At 37.7% G+C, this 17,669-nt stretch overlaps 1 protein-coding gene across 6 annotated transcripts in view; it reads right to left on the bottom strand.

The window, feature by feature from the left end:
- Nucleotides 1-17,669, bottom strand: part of IFTAP (intraflagellar transport associated protein) — a 105,827-nt gene that overhangs the window by 71,908 nt on the left and 16,250 nt on the right. For all 6 annotated transcript variants that reach the window (XM_060176582.1, XM_060176586.1, XM_060176585.1 and 3 more), the window contains exon 2: nt 8,289-8,444. In XM_060176582.1, coding sequence (XP_060032565.1) covers nt 8,289-8,421 — 133 coding nt within the window. In that variant the 5' untranslated portion in view covers nt 8,422-8,444. The remainder of the gene's footprint in view (nt 1-8,288; nt 8,445-17,669) is intronic.

Raw genomic sequence — 17,669 nt, forward strand, 5'->3', positions numbered from 1 at the left:
TGCTGTTGCTTCCATAGGATTCTGCTATAAATTAATTCACTTCATCCAATCCTTTTTCTCTCCTTCAGCATTCTCTATACCTGCTACATAGAGCTGTAATTTAAAAAACAAAAAAAGTCATACAGAGAGATGGAATTTATAGCCAAGAGGAAACTACAAACTTTCCCCTTCTTTTGTGCTTTTCAGTAAGAGTTAAAAAAAAAAACAAAAAAAAAACAAGGATGAAACGTTTTCAAATAATACTGCTCCCTTATTTCCTCCTTTGAAAGAGCAGATTAATTAGGTGTGGTTTTTCCTTTTCATTGTCTAGTTGCTTTTATAGCAAACCCTCATATGATGTTTTCTATAAATTTCTCTTGAGGTTAACCCATCCCAATGGGTATGCCTTAGGTTCAAGTAAGTTTATTATGATCTGCTGTGTTATTTTCAATTGTGTGCTTTACTGTTAGGCTCACATTTGCAAAAGTGCTTCCCGAGTTGCTTTTTTTTCTTAACGTGGCTAACGAAAAAAAGGAAACAGAAAGGCACTGCAAATGGCCTGTGAACTAAAAAACACCACTCAATATTCAGCAGGGAATTAAGTGACTGATAACAACAGTGCAGAAAATGTGGCTTAAGTGCCACCTGGAAGCATAAAACTGGTCAGTTCCTTTCCAACTTCCTCTGGCAGGCAATCTACCAGTTGCAAGGGTATCAAAACAATGTTAAGCCCACTGGTCTCTATCTAATACTCGAAAGAAAACAACTGCAAAAGGCTACAAAGCGAGGATTATTTTGTTGTTGTTGTTGTGTTTTCTTTTATAAGAGTATGCTGTTTTTATGCTCTACTGAAATTTCTTTCCTGCTCTGAAACTGGTAAGGGGGCCAGCTGCTCACTATATTTTTCTCAGTGGTGTTTTTCTACAGCAGACTTTAAATTCATTCTTCAGATTGGGAAAAGACTCTTTGCATCCCTCTGGATGTTTAAAGATGAATTTCTAGCATTCAAATCCAAACTAGCTTCAGGGACAAAAAAAAATATGTCAGCTTTGGAAACAGGTTGTTTTATGCGCTGCCACTAGCTTCATTTTTAATTATATTGTTCTTAGAAGTGTCAAGTATGAGTACTGATGTTCTTCTGCCTGAACTGACAACTCAGAATTTACCCTAGATGTGTAAACCAAATCTCAGTGCAAGATTCTAAGCTCTTGGCAGAACATACGCTCAACAAGGGGGGAGAAAATTAAAGAAATGACAACTGTGTAACTCTGACCAAGTCACCCAGTCTCTGTGAGCCTCTCTATCTCCCAAGCAAGAATACTTATGGTTCATCTTTGACTCTTTCTTTTCCTAATCCTCTATCAGTCACCTGTTACAAATGCTATCAATTTACTTGGGGTTTCTCATTGGCCCTTTGCTCTCATTTCTCCCCTCATGCCAACACTAACACCATTATATATACATATTTATTTATTCAGTCTCCTAGCTAGAGTCCCCAAATCCAGCTAGTTCCCTCCTTTGCAAGAGGCTGACTATCTTTCAAAAACACCTGTGATGTTTGCATGCACGTGTGTGCTTTACTATGACCCCCAACCAGCTGGTATGTCAAATCCAAATCTGGGGAACAGAGACAAAGTCTCCTGCATAGGGCATTCTGAGTCTGTTCATCAAATGTGGACATTCTTCAGGGTCTGCACTAACACCTTCCTGGTTTTCGTTTTTTGTTTTTGTTTTTTTCTCTCGTTTCATATTCACTCCCTTTTATTTGCTTTTATTTAACAAGTAATTATGAAGCATCTAGTCGTTCTCTATTACTTGATAGTGCTATGGTAGTAATAGTGTAATGATGGAGTACTGATGATGAATAAACCCCGCAAGAAATCAACCTCATGGAGCTCACACTCTAGCAAAGACAGAATAACAGTGTTCTGAGACAACATATCCATTCCTATGGCTCATACAAGCCAATGCACATCCAGATCTTGAAAAAGAACTGCATGGCACTGTGAGGAAGGAAGAAAACTAAAGTAGGTCAGAGTATGGGCTTTAGTGCCACACTAACTAAGCAAGTCTGTTGGAGTAGTCATAAACAACAGAATCTGGGTGACTTAAACAGCAGAACTGTAATTTCTCAAAATTCTGGAAACTAGAAGCCCATGGTCAAGACCTTGGCAGTTTGAGTGTCTTTTAAGGCCCCTCTGTTGGTGTCCTCCCTGGGTCTTTTCTCTAAGGGTGTATTCCCTGGTATTCCTCTCACCCTAGTCATACTATATCAGGTCCTCAGCCCCTGATCTCAGATAGTCTGAGTTATCTCCTTAAAAGGCACTATCTCCAAATATAGTTATACTGCCATTTCAAATCTAGTCAGTATAAAAATATTTTAAAAGGGGGTCGGGCGGTAGTGCAGAGGGTTAAGTGCACATGGCACGAAGCGCAAGGACCAGCATAAGGATCCCAGTTCAAGACACCCCCACCCACCCACTGTGGGGGAGGGGGGTGCTTCACAAGCAGTGAAGCCGGTCTGCAGGTGTCTTATCTTTCCCTCCCTGTCTGTCTTCCCCTCTCCTCTCCATTTCTCTCTGTCCTATCCAACAACAATAACCACAACAATGAAAAAACAACAGGGCAACAAAAGAGGAAAAAGTAGCCTCCAGGAGCAGTGTGATTGTGGTGCAGGAACCCAGCCCCAGCAATAACCCTGGAGGCAAAAAAAAAAAAAGTCTAATTAAAAAATATTTAAAATAAAAATATTACTGTGGTAATTTACAATACATTTCTAAAAGATTTTTTTCGTTGTCTGATTTGGTTGGTTGTTATATCCTGTACTTCACTCCTCTAGGTGAGTGTTTCAGATACAGACAGCTTTCCTAGCCACTCATCTGTATTTGGGCATCTGGATTGTTTCCAAGAATGTTGTTACAAACTGTGCTCCTATGAATATAAGTGTACACAGATGTCTTCACATAGGTGTTTTTGAGTAGATTGCTAGAAGAGGAACTACTGAGTTTTAGGGAGAGTGCACTTCAAATTATACATCAGAACCAGAAACATTTTTGACACAGACATACAAAACCAAGTTAAGGTAAATAAACCTGGCAGTGAATAGAAAACTGTTAACATGAGGTAATATCAGAACTGATAGACTCACTTGAGAAATGGGATGTTAGGTACTTTGTATTTCACTTCAAGAGTGAAATGCAAAGGCCTATCTAAAAGTTAACCACAAAATTACTTTAGATCTATATAAACACCAAACTACTTTAAGCTGAATAGTTAATGAAATTGGCAGCTTTAATAGAAATTAAAGTGTAGCCTGTGCAAAATCTGATCAGTAATAGTAGCAAGGGAAGGGCTGAGGAGATAGCATAATGGTTATGCAAAAAACTCATGTCTGAGGCTCTGTCTGATAGCTTAGGCTTAGTCCCTAGTACTACCATAAGCCAGAGCTGAGCAGTGGCTCATCTCTGTCTTTCTCTGTATCTCTCTCTCATTAAAATAAAGTAAATAAAACATTTTTAAAAAAACAGTAGTAAGAGGAAGTGAGAATTATCTACGTATTGTAATCCAAGATTATTATATAAAAAAATGGAGATGAATCGACTGTCAGTTTCTAAGTGACTGGCTCCCTAAATACGTAATTTCAGTGTGAAAGCAGTGTTATGGGAACTCTACAAGATGGGAGTAAATGCGTCCCAAATTGGATCATGTGGTATTAATACATATGTGGAAAGAACCTGCAATTTTCTTTCAGCAGTTTAGAAATAACTTGACTCAAAAGCAAGGTTACATTTCCATCTCAAAAGCTTACTACGTAGAGGGCTGGGTGCTGGCACACCTAGATGAACACACATATTATAGTGTGCAAGGACCCAGGTGGTTCAAGTCTCCCCACCTGTTGTGGGGAAGCTTCATGAATGGTAAAGCAGGGCTTAGATTCTCTCAGTCTCTCTCTCTCTCTCTCTTTTACTCTCCCTCCTTCCTTATCTATTTTCCCATTCTCTCTCAACTTCTCTCTGTCTCTATCCAAAACAAATGATAAGATATTTAAAAAGATTTAAAAAGCTTACTACTTAAAAAAAAATGATCCTTATGCTCACATACAGACAACTAGACAATTAGTATAAATATATACATTTAGAACAAAATATATATACATATTAAAATACGACTCATTACCAGTGGAGGTATTTTAACATGCTTCAAGTTTAGCTCTGATCTGTCAACCCCTCCTACACTCCATTTATTTAATGTCTTAGGACCCAAGACATTTTTGGTTCAGTGGGAACCTTGGGCTTCTTTACCAGTGAGCAGAAGTTAATGTTCTCCAAACAGTATAGACTGCATGGCCCTTGTATAAGCTCGCACAGAACTCTGTGCTTCTCTCCATAATGACATCATACATAAGTGTAATTTCTTGCATGTTTATGTCTCTCATTGGACTATGAATGCTCAAGAACACAAATTATACTTTATTTTTTGAATCCACAGGGCAAATAATACCTAAACCATAAAAAGACACTCAAAAATAATGAAGAAATAAATGTACTAACAAAAAAAATCAAGCACCAATATTCAGACCTGTGTCTCTATAACCTAAAAAATGAGAAAACTATGGCAAAGAAGCAAAAAGCATTTTCCTATAGAGAGATATTATATAAAAGTCTATAAATTATTCATACTTACAAAGAGACCAAAACACCAAAGATAGGAACCTAGCCTCTTACCTTTAAACATTGTAGCATTTTCATCTATAATGAATAAAACCAAACTGTGTGCTGATTTTCTATTACAAATCTTATAATTTAATCTTACTCTTTTAAACCAAAGGCACTATTAAGAATTCAAGTTAACTATTTAAAACAATTAACCTATACCTTTACACATTGAGAAAATAGTGTATATATCATCTAATATGTACCATGTTTTAAAAACACAGTTTCTTTAGGGGGAAAAAAAAACCCTGCAAAACATAATCAACATAAATGTGCTGTATTATGTTGTTATATTAAGTCTCCAACTGTTTTCTAAGAGTCTGAAACAGTAATGTGAATTTCTTTCAATTAGGCTATAGTTTAATTTTTCCAGGGAAATATTTTTAATAGGATTACTGACCCTTTTAACAGTTTTGGAAAGAAAAATGAATCCCATAAGCATTCTAGTGTATAACTATTATAAAAATAAATAGAACAGTCAATCAGCAGAAATGGTAATAGACTTGAGAAACTAACCTTACTAAGGAAATATGCCTAAGTGTGTAGTCATAACCACTTCAACAGAGAAAGGATTTCTATACATATCAACAAAATAGCCAAACATACTAAGACAAGTGGGGAGTGAAGGAGAAAATTTAAAAAGAAAAAGCATATCTTTAAAAGAAAACTAACCACGTTCACTTTGATCAATTCTGCTGCTTATCACTCAATTCAGGCTTGTCCCTAAGTCTACTTTGCTTTTTCAGAAGATATTATGTTTGGGGGCAGAAAGAAGGACTCCTACTGATTTAGGGCACATTTTGCATTCACAACTCTTTGTGCTTTAAGAGGAAATTTTTCAGGTCATTAGTTTATAATGTGAAGTGCTGCCTAGGGATATTTTGAAAGAAAAAAAGCCTAGTGTGCTTGGAGATGCAGTTTATGTGACGTGCGTCATCATTTATTTCAGCTCAATTTGGGACTCAAAACTGAACCCAAAATGAAGTCATCACATGTCTAACAGTTACTTTCTCAGCATGCAATGATTGTACAGAAATCTGAAAATAGACTAGACCCATTAGTACTAAGCAAAAAAATCACCATAACCTTCTTAAACTATTTGAACTCTGGTACAAAGTTCTCATTCCTTGAGAGTATAAAAATCAAGTCAGTCCTACAAATAATTTCCAAAATAATTTGGATTGCCAAATTTCCACTAACATACTGAAATGCATTATTTCTGCTAGTTTTACCCTTACTGTCATATCCATTCCCAGTATTCATGCTACCATGTTCAGGCTCAGAAAGAATCTAAATCATAAGGCTCAGAAGAGACAAAGTCCAAAGTCTTAAAGTTAAATTTATAGACCAAAGATGACTTGGTCAGAATCAAGTTGAAACTTACCTACATACTATGTCAAAATAGATCATTCTGGGTCACAAAGTAAAATAGGCATTTCTTGAATTTTCTATTTCCCTTAAGTGTACACAAAACCACAGTTCACATTTTTAGTACAAAAAGAGTTATCTATTGACATCTGGCATATTTTGCAATAATAAAAGAAACTGGTTAGAATTAATTTTCCTTTTTCTCTATTATAACTACCTTACCTACCTTTGTATTACAGTGATTAATGATAAATCATGACTTAACACCATGAAATCAAGTTATTTGAAGAGTACTATGAGCTCTGAGATTATGAAATTCCCTATCCTTAGACTTGGATAAATATTAAAATCGTCAAAGTAAATTTTACAAAACACTGATTACACCTAAGTCCCAGTTAAGATTTAGAGTGGCTTCTGGGGCAGAGGAGATAGAATAATGGTTTTGCAAAAAGACTTTCAGGGGCCAAGTGATGGTGCACCCAGTTAATCACACAGAGTACAAAGAGTAAGGACCCTCACAAGGATCCCCATTTGAGCCCCCAGCCCCCCCCACCTGCAGGGGGGACACTTCACAAGTGGTGAAGCAGGTCTGCAGGTGTCTCTCCTGTCTCAAGTCTCCATCTCCCCCTCCTCTCTTAATTTCTCTCTGTCCTATCCAAAAAAACTTGCCACCAGGAGCAGTGGATTCATAGTGCAGGCACCAAGCCCCAGAGATAACCTTGGAGGCAAAAAAAAAAAAAAAAAAAAAGACTTTCATGCCTGAGGCTAGGTTTTCAATCACCAGCACCACCATATGCCAGAGCCAAGCAGTGCTCTGGTCTCTTTCTCTCTTTAAATATATATATATATATATTCATATTCTTAACAAAAGTGGTTTCTGATATCATCATGCTCTAGATACTCTCTGTGGAGTCCAATATGCAGACTGGAGGAGAACTAATGGCCGCAACCACTTGTGGAGATCTTTCCCAGAAAAGGTCAGATTTGAGAGCAAGTCAATGGCAATCTGAAGCAGAATTGAGAATAGAGGTGACAAACTCAAATGCCTTTGAGTTTGTAATTACAGTGTCACAGAAGTCAATAATGCAGGCAGTGTATATACATATTTTTAGACTTCATGAGAACAAGAGAGCATGATGATCTAGGAGTTCACAGGACAACAGCTCCTAAACCATGCATGCTACTGACATGAAGAAAATAACAGATTATAGGTCTCCTCACTTAAAGTTGACACAAATAAAACGTAACAACTGGGTTGGAGTGATAGCTGCCTTGCCATATGCAAGACCCACATGAGAGTGTCACAGCAACAGAGTAAAGGTTGATGCTGTGGTGTTGCTCCTTCTCTGACTGTCTGTCTCTCTCTGTGTTTTCCCTTCTGTCTCTTTCTGTCTCTCTGTCTGAATGAAAAAAATCTGCTTGCTGGGGAGCAGTGAAATTACACATGTATGAGGATTCCACAAAACAACTAGCAAGTATGATACTCTACAGACGAACAAATGAAATAACAGAGATTTGGTCCAGTTTATCATTTCTAGTGTAAAGAGCTGTTCCCATTCTCTAGAAACTGTAACAGCAACAGTAACAGCAGCATTACAACAACAATACAGTACATTCACTAAGTGCTTTGACACTGTGTTGTTTTACATGGATTATCTCCATGAGTCTCCATCCACCTCTGAGTTTATATCCCTGCCCAACAACCTCCACTCTTTACACCTGCATTTCTTCAAAATTAAATGAAAGGATTATATTAAACAGTTTTTTAAGTTTTTATTATTACCTTTATTTATTTATTGGTGAGATAGCTAGAAATTGAAAGGGATATATATATATATATATATATATAGAGAGAGAGAGAGAGAGACCTGCAACAGTGCACCACTTGTGAAGCTTTCCCCACGCAGGTGGGGACCAGGGGCTTGAACCTGGGTCCTTGCGCATTGTAGCACGTGCACTCATCCAGGTGTGCCCCTATCCAGCCCCCTAAACAACTTTTCATGTCCTTACTTTGTTCTCAGAGTCAGTGGCTCAAATACAACTCCTGGCTGTATTAACATATTGGGAATCAACGTGAATTTTCTGCATATGCCCTATTGAAAATTACTTGATCAAAGGTCTGGGAAAGAATGAACATTAAATAGAGCTTCTTTAAAGGCAGCAAAGACACAAAAGTGTAATAAAAAGCCTGACCCTGACTGCTACAGAACATTTAATTCTCCAGTTTACCTTTAGAAAGATGAGTGAAAGTACTCAGAAATTCTTCATATGTTTGCTCATGACCATTAACAAACTTGTCCAAGACTTCTTCAATTAACTGATGTTCATCCATGATGTCCTGTCCTGATAGGTAAGCAGGCATTCCTCTTCACAAGGTCACTTTATCTGTGAAGAAAAGAAAACCATAAGCTAGAAAGCCATGTGGTACCAGCCTCTCCTGAAAATATTCCCAGTTCTGAAATGGGCTGCTCAAGAGACTAGAATTTTTTTTTTTGTCTCCAGGGTTATTGCTGGGGCTCGGTGCCTACACTATGAATCCACTGCTCCTGGAGGACATTTTTCCCATTTTGTTGCCCTTGTTGTTGCGCTCGTTGTAGTTGTTATTGTTGTCATAGCTTTTGTTGTTGGATAGGACAGAAAGAAATGGGGAGAGGAGGGGAAGACAGAGAGGGGGAGAGAAAGATAGACACCTGCAGACCTGCTTCACCACTTGTGAAGCAAACCCCCTGCAGTTGGGGAGCCGGGGGCAAGAGTCCAGAATTTTTTTTTTAATTTAAGAAAAGAGACATTAACAAAACCATAGGATAGAAGGAGTACAACTCCACACAATTCCCACCACCCGGTCTCCATATCCCATCCCCTCCCCTGATAGATTTCCCATTCTCTATTTGTTTACATCTTTGTTGGTGAATTTGTTAGCAATTACCATTAAATTTTTTATTTTGCTTCCTTATCCCTGAAATATCATCACACAATTAGAAATCTAGTCTTTCAAGAGGATGTGAATTCCAAAAAATATGCCAAACTATGCCCATCCAATGACAACAATAATAATAGTTAATACCTATTAGCTACTTATTTAGCACTTACAATGTACCAGGTACTGTCTGAGCACTGGAATACTAACTTCCGAATCAGTCAAGCTCAGCTATAAAAAAATAATAATAAGTCTCTTTTGTAACCATGTGAATAGAACAGGAGATAAGTGGTACAGGAGATGGTACAGTGGGCAAAGCACTGGACTATAAAGCATGAGGTCCCAAGTTTGGCCCCCAGCAGCACATATTTCAGAACAATGCTCTGGTTCTCTCTCTTTTCTCTTATCTCTCTCACTAGTAAATAAATAAAAGAACCAGAAGTAGAGAAAGTCATTATCAATGTTAAGTGAACTAAACCAGAATAAGGGTGGACAGTGGATAATCTCACTTATATGTAGGGCCTAAGGAACAAAACAAAGAATACAAGATGAAACCATAATCACTGTGGCCTTTCACAGCAGAGAAAGAGAGTGTAGGGAAGGTTGGGAATGCAGTGCCTTATGGGTGATGGGGACATACAGAACTTTAACCCCCTGACAACAATCCTATAAATCAACATTTCCTCAGTAAAGTGATTTTAAAACAATAATAATAATTAATAATAATAATGGGACTTCATTCCCCAACTTCAAAATATACAACAAATCTATAACTACCAAAACAGTGTGGTAGTATAATAAAAGTACACACAAAGGTTAATGGAGTAGAACAGAGAGCCCAGAAACAAGAACTAATATAAATGAACAGTTAATCGATGGCAAAAGGAATCAAAAGCATAAAATGGAGAAAGGAAAACACTCCATGACAGTATCTTCAGAAATAAAGTCAGAAATTCAACTTCAGTGGCAGGAGAAACAAAAGTAAAAAGAAAATTACTTATTTGAGCAAGTATTATAGTCAAATACTGCTAGAAGCTGGCAATGGAAACAACTAAACTTGCTTTACTACACCTGTGTTACTACATGACATGGCTTCAAGTATTTTTACCTTTTTTATAATTCTACCTGGAAAAGATTTCAGACTACTGCATCCCTTTAAAATATTGCCATTCATCCATAATGCCAGGGAAGGGGCTCAGTGATAAAGCACAGAACTTACAAACCTGAGGTCCCAGGTTCAATTCCCAGTACCACATATACCAGAATAGAGTGGTGCTCTGGTCTCAGTTTCTCTCTCTCTCTCTCTTTCCTGCTGGGAAATTGTGCAGATGCAGTCACATCTGCCATGTTGTCCCCTCAGGCTACTGCTAGTTCCCGAGAGAGTTGGGACATTCTCGGAGTGCCTGTTCCGCCATGTTGTGCCCTCAGGGCATTGTCTATTTCCGCCCCCCCCTCCCTCTCACTCATTCACTAAATAAAGAAATCTAATTAATACTAATAATAAGCCATCTACAAATGAAGTTGAGGATTCTGGTGTGGCTGGACACAGTGAAATTTGATTAAGTCTCACGCTCTAAATCTTACAGACTTGTCTCACAGCTGAAGATCACAGTGTTGAGGGGCCCTTCATTGAGGGGCCCTTCACATTGTGAGCACATTTAACAGTCTGCTAGCTAAACACCTGTCAGCTAAGACACAATGCTTTAACCCTTGCAGTCTGAACTTTGTTTTCACTTGTGATAGTTCATTTTGTCAAATCCCACCCATTCTGCAACAAATATCATTCTTACATAGCTTTCAGAAAAGTAACTACAAACTTAAGAAGTCACTGTAATTTGTGAGGGACAGTAAAGAGAAGCGTTCTTGAATATAAAATAGCAGGACATACAGCACCAGGCCTCTTCTATTTCTCTGAAAACAAGAATGCCAAAAAGCTCAGGAAAAAAAATGTTTTCATAAGATTATGATAAAGTATTTTTGGTAAAAAGGCCTATTTTGAATTTAACATTAAAATATTAATGACTTTTATTTGCTAACTCAGTGAGACTACTTGTTTCCTTGCAGAAGTGAAAATGCTGCCAGTATCCCTTTTTCTCTCCCTATCTCTGCCCTTCCTTCTCAATTTCTTTGTCTCTACCCAATAAATTAAAAATAAATAAATAAAACAAAATCTTTAAAAAGAAAGAGAGAAGAAATACTAATAGACTAGTACTTGAGACACCCTCCCAGACTCCACTGGAGAAACACTGTGCAATATGAGGCATTTGAACAGATTACCTTTCTAAACTCTAAAAAGTTCTGAATACTAGGGTCATTGAAATAGCTCACTTGGATAGTGTGCTGATTTGCCATGTGTGAGACTCGTATTTGATCTCAGATCCCACTGCATTAAAGGAAGCTTTCATGCTGTGGTATCTCTCTCTCTCCCCCATCTCTCTATGTCTATTTCTCTTTCCCACCCTCCCTCCCTTCCGTGTCTCTATCTAAAAACAAACGAAAAACAAAATTCTTAAATACATCTAAGTTTAGGGGTTTTAAACAAGGCATTGTGAAGTACATGAACTTCATAGAATTAGACTAGAGGGGGCTGGGTGGTAGCACAGCAGGTTAAACGTAGGCATAATGGTGCAAAACACAAGGACCAGCGTAAGGATCCTGGTTTGAGCCCAAGCTCTACGCCTGTAGGGGGATCACTTCACAAGTAGGGAAGCAGGTCTGCAGGTGTCTATGTTTCTCTCCTCCTCTCTGTCTTCCCCTCCTCTCTCGATTTCTCTCTGTCTTGTCCTACAACAACAACAGCTAGAACAACCACAACAAGGGCAACAAAATGGGAAAAATAGCCTCCAGGAGCAGTGGATTCATAGTGCTGGCACCGAGCCCCAGTGATAACCCTAGAGGCAAAAATAATAATAATAATTAGATTAGAATTAAATGAGCCTACTAGCCACCTCAAGAAATGATGGGTGAGTCCTGATATTGTGTCCTTTGCCTATTTAAAACTATATATATATATATATATATATATATATATATATATATATATATATATATATATCTTAGATGAACTGGGGCCCTTCTGACTTTGAAGATATTAATGTTGCCTAAAGATAAGCCAAGATAACTCCTCAGATGTTAATAGTCCTATAGACAACACAGTACTGGGGGGAGAAACTCCAGTGCTGTGGTGTCTCTCCCTCTCTGTGTCTCCTATCTAAAGGGAAAAGAGGTCCATGGTGAAATCACACATGCATGAGGTCTTGGCTCTATAAAAAATAGAGAGAAAGAAAAAAAAAACATGATGTTGGAGAAGACCAAGTGAAAACAAAAAGCATAGCTGTTTATCAGCTAAAAATAAAAGCATTTCAAGAAATTTGTATCTGAAAATTATGTACCTGGAAAACTATCAGTTATAGCTTATGGAAATAAACTTGCAGTAATGTCAGGATCAGTCATGCAAAGTTTAAGAAATTGTATGTGTACTTGCTAGATAATATATAATAATAAATACACTCAACAGTGGCTATTATTTCACTGTCAGTGGGATATGTATTTAATTATATAATGTCAATGTCAATTTGCTTTTCTAAATTAGACCCTAGCAAAATTCCAGCACTTTATTATAACAAGCTTCATGGGTAATCCACTATGATGATCAAATACCATAACATAAAGAAGCAGCCAGACTGCATTTTATATTTCTGAAAATGTCTTCTGGTTACTTTGAGTGACAACAGAAATCTTGTTAGACTTCACTAACAATTCTGAAATTGTTATATTTTGAGTACCTAGACTTAACACATCTTAGTTGTATGAAAGGCAAATAATCATTAGGCTGTATACAGCATAAATCCTTCAAGGCTTTTAATGTCATGTAATCATAATACAGAAGAGGGTATACTTTTATTAACTATAAACACTTTTCGAAAATCTGGTTTCACAAACTATCATTATTTGAAGAGTTCAACAAATAACCCACCTTCAAATTTAGAACTCTCCTTATCTATAAAAATATAGATAACTGTATTTTTATGCATGTACAAACTATTGTATTTACTGTCGAACGTAAAACATTAATTCCCGAATAAAGAAATTTTTAAAAAATACAGATAACTTAAAGTTAAAAATCTCCAGGGACTGACAGAGCAGATAACATTTACCAGACTGTCAAGTGGTTTATGCAAATCCTAGTGGTTTTCGAGAAGGAAGTAATGCTCTTTTAGTTACCATACTTTTGTGTTTTCCTCATGAAGTATTTTAACAAAAGAAAGAGAGAGAGAGAGAGAATCTAGATAACAGAAATCTGTGTTTTGGTCTGGTTTTGATGTTTTAGGCTAACAGCTCCACATGAAAGACACAGAGCATGTACGGAAATATCAACTGGTAAATCAGAAGTAATACCTTCACAATCATAGCCTCCAGAAAGAGACATGGGGAAGATGTCATGCTTTGTCTGGGGCCACCCAGTGTCACTGAAAGATCACAGGCTTATTTAGGGACAAGATTTTCTGTTTGCCAAGACATTGGGAGGCAGCAAGAGAATCAGATAACCTTCCCTGGTCCTGTCTTCTACTGTGAAGCTAGCAACCACCCTAGCCAGGTATTGTTGCAGGCAGTCAAAAAGGACTAGTATGAAATATAGAATGTGGAATTACCAGTCCTGATGTTTATCTTCATATTCCTGCTTACTGCAACAGACTAAAGGGAGGTTTCAAAGAAAAGAGTAGTAAACCTTTAGATATTAGTTTCCTCTCAAAGTACATAATCATTTTTTTCAATATAGAGTTGCATGGCCAGTGGGATAGCTCACTTGTAGAGTGTGCTGCCCAGCCATGAGAGTGGCCAAACGTTAGTCTGACACTGTTGTCTGGCAACGGAAGAAGGGCAAACGCTAGAAGAAGAAGAAGAAGAAGTCTGATCCCCACCACATTAAAGGAAGTTTTGGTGGTATCGTCTCTTTCACTCTATCTCTCTCTTAAGATATCAATGCAGAGTTGTAAGTCTATAAAAAATAAAAGCTTTTTAAAAAATATTTTACAGGCTGGGGAGACAGCATAATGGTTATGCAAAGAGATTTTCATGCCTGAGGCTCCATGGTCCCAGGTTCAATCCCCAGTATAACCAAAAATAAGTCAGAGATTATCAGTGGTCTGGTGTCTCTCCCCTCTCTCTGTATCTCTCATTAAAATCAATAAAATATTAACTATATATATATTAAATATTTCATTTACTTTAATAAGAGGTACAGAGAAAGGAAGAGAGAGACAAAGGGACTGACCGACCATAGGACGAGTATTGAGGACTGAACTTGGGATCTCAGAGCCCCAGGCATGAGTCTTTTGCATAACTATTATGCCGTCTCCCCAAACCAAAAGCTTCTTTTTTAAATAGTGAAGTACACTACCAATAATTGAAAGCAAAAAACAGAACACATTTTAAGGATTTGCATGGGGAGAGGGATTAACAAACCCACTTTGTCAATTATTCCTATTTTCTGCTCAATAAAATTCTCTACCTGTGCTGAAAGGTAAGAAGGTATATTGAAAGCATGGCACCAAACAGGCAGAGCTACCTAGTGTGGCCCAAGAGAGACAAGGTAACCTGAAATTGATAAACTGAACACATTGGGGGGGGGAGGCAATGAAGAGAGAGATTTAGTACTCTGCTTGCAAGAATGGTTAATATAGTAAATGTTCAAAGCAAAGGTCAAGTGGGTATGTCTGCAGCAGAGCACAGGACTTGCTTGATTGAGGTGTTAGGTTTAATTTCCAGCACCACATATGCCACAGCTGACTGGTGCCCTAGCGTTTCATCTGTGTTGCTCTTACACTATTAAGAACAAACAACTAATCTTGAGGCAAAATGGATATAATATACATGATCATGCTTAGTGAACTAAGGAGGTGAATGAAATTCAACTACCAGATGGAAAGGTATCAAAGCACCATTCCACCATTCTGGGAGTTTTCTTTAGAGTTATCTATCCATGGAGCTCCCAGGTGGAAGCAATGATCAAATCCAGGGTCACACACCCAGTAAGGCATGTGCTCTCTCTATTGAAAGTCCCACAATCTCTGCAGTGCATTTTATTTTTGTGAAGCCTTTTTTTTTCTTGTGATAACAGTGGTTTACAAGATTGTCAGATTACACATTGCACCCACCACCCACCCTCCTAACCATAACCACCATCGTTCTCACAAAGTCTTAGAGAGAGTTTGTTTACTTGTGATTTCTTTTCTGCAGTGAATTTTAAAGGTAGCATTTAGTGGAATGCAGGAAAGACTTGGAGGTAACTGCTGACTACAAAGCTTTAGGAGAGAAAAATTGTATTTCTTAGAGGTAAGCACATCTGAACCATAATTCTTTTTTTTCCCTGACAAAAATCTTACTCTAAGGAAAAATGAAAGCAGTAAACAACCATACAAAGAAAAAAAAATTCAAAATGAATGGGCTCTGTACATGCTTACCATGAACACTGACATCACAGAAGTTGTGCTAACAGAAAAAAAAAAAATCTAGCTCTTGCCCCCAGACAGCATTACAGTCTACACAGAATTACACTGTCACAGGAATAACTCTAATGACCTGTTTTGTGGTTCTTTTTAAATTAGAACAATACGAAACTGAGTAAAAGTATTTCAAAATGAAGATCATAATAAGAAGGATAATAATGTGCCAAACAAAATAGTGGGTTTCCTAAAGGAAGCAATAAGTATATAGATCATCTTCTGGATACAGACTAGGCAAAACAAATCCTCAAGTTTACATAAAAGCATAATCCATAAGGGGAAAATTGATAAACTTCCTAACAAAATATTGACAGTATGACTATAAGGAGGTAACATGCACCTTGAAGTAAAGGTGCAGCACTGTTAATTGTGGTAGCTATTGTGCAAGCCTGCATACCTGATATAGCGGAACTGCTCACATGTACACGAATGAGTACAGGTACAGATGGCCACATAGGAATAAGTTCTGTGGACGGTAACAATATCAAGCTACCAGCTTTTAGTGAATTCTACAGTTACACAAAATGTTAACATTGCTGAAGGCTAAACCTGGGTTTCATGGGCTCTATCTTTGAACTTCATGTGAAGCTACCCTGAAAATCTATAATCTTCTAAAATTAAAAGTTTTTAAAGTTGGGGAGTGGGTATAGGTAGAGAAATAGGAAACGAAGGGCAAGGCAGTGAAGGGAAAAGAGATCTAATAAAGACCCTTTAGGGAGCAGGCAGTGGCGCATTTGGCTGAGTGAACATGTTACAGTGCACAAGGACCCAGGGTCAAGCCCCAAGTCTCCACCTGCAGAGGGGAAGCTTCCTGAGTGGTGAAGCAATTCTGAAGGTGTCTCTATTTCTCTTTCTCTTTATATCTCCCCATGATCTAGTGATAGAATTTTTTAAATTAAAAAAGAAAAGACACAATATTACTAAACATTTACCAAGAATGTTGGAACTCAGACTTTTTGTTATCATTGTTGTTTTCTTGTCCCTATAGAAAACTTGGGGGCATGGGGTCAACACTAATCTATAAAATTAAAGAGAAACTTTCCTCTTGAAAATTTGCTTCCCTTTCCTGTTCACCCATCCAGGCCACTATAATGAGGTTTCTTGAGGCTATCACTCATTAAGCCCTGCTATTCATCAGCAAATTATACAAAATCAGTTTCATAATTCTCCCAAAATGTACTCTTCCTCCAAGCTGTTTAAGTCATCAGAAATGTTTGCATTGACTCACTAAGGCAGGTCAACTGAGTATTGGATTGTTTTAACTACATAGTTACTAATCCATTAATCAAAGAAATTATCCTTCCCCAATTACTACCTACCTTTAAAATAAAGAGTTGTTTGTTAATGGGGGGGGGAGTAGAGAGATAGGGACAGGTGGTGGTTTACCTGGTTAAACACCTGGTTAAACAGTGCACAAGGACCCAGGTTTGAGCCCTCGGTCCCCACCTGCAAGGGGAAAGCTTTGCAAATGGTGAAACAGGGCTGCAGGTGTCTCTACGTATCTCTCCCGTGCTATCTTGCCCTTCCATCTCAATTTATGGCTGTCTCTATCCAATAAATAAATAAGTACAATTAAAAATTAAAAACTGGAAAAAGAGAGAAAGTAGAGATAGCCAGAGCATCATCACTCTGGCACATGCAGTGCCAGGGATTAAAGGAGGACCTCAAGTTTCCATTACCAACTCTGTAGTCACTGCAAACAACCTCTCAGGTCACAAACTCTACCTTTTTTGAAGCAGATTAACTGTTTGCATAAAATCTGAAGTATATAAGGACCCAGATTCCAACCCCCGGTCCCTACCTGCAGGAGGAAAGCAATGTTACAGGTCTCGGTCTCTCTCTCTCTCCTCCCCATTTCCCTCTTCCCTCTCAATTCTTTGTCTCTAAACAAACAAAATTTTTACACAAAAATATGAAGTATATTCCCACAAGACAAAATTCAGAAAATACCCTGTTTTAAGCATAGGGAAGTTTCCAATGAAGGGGGTGGGATACAGAACGCTAGTGGTGGCAACTGTATGGAGTCATACCCCTGTTATCTTACAGTCTCGTTAATTATTAAATCACTAATAAAGAAAAAAGCAAAGAAAATACTGCCTAAAAAAAAGCATTATTACCTTTCCATTAGCATTTGTATTTTCTTTAAAAAGAATTTATAGTGGTGTTTTGCTTATCTGGGAGGAAAAA

This window comes from Erinaceus europaeus, chromosome 17 (genome assembly GCF_950295315.1).
Source record: "Erinaceus europaeus chromosome 17, mEriEur2.1, whole genome shotgun sequence".
NCBI classification, from domain to species: domain Eukaryota; kingdom Metazoa; phylum Chordata; class Mammalia; order Eulipotyphla; family Erinaceidae; genus Erinaceus; species Erinaceus europaeus.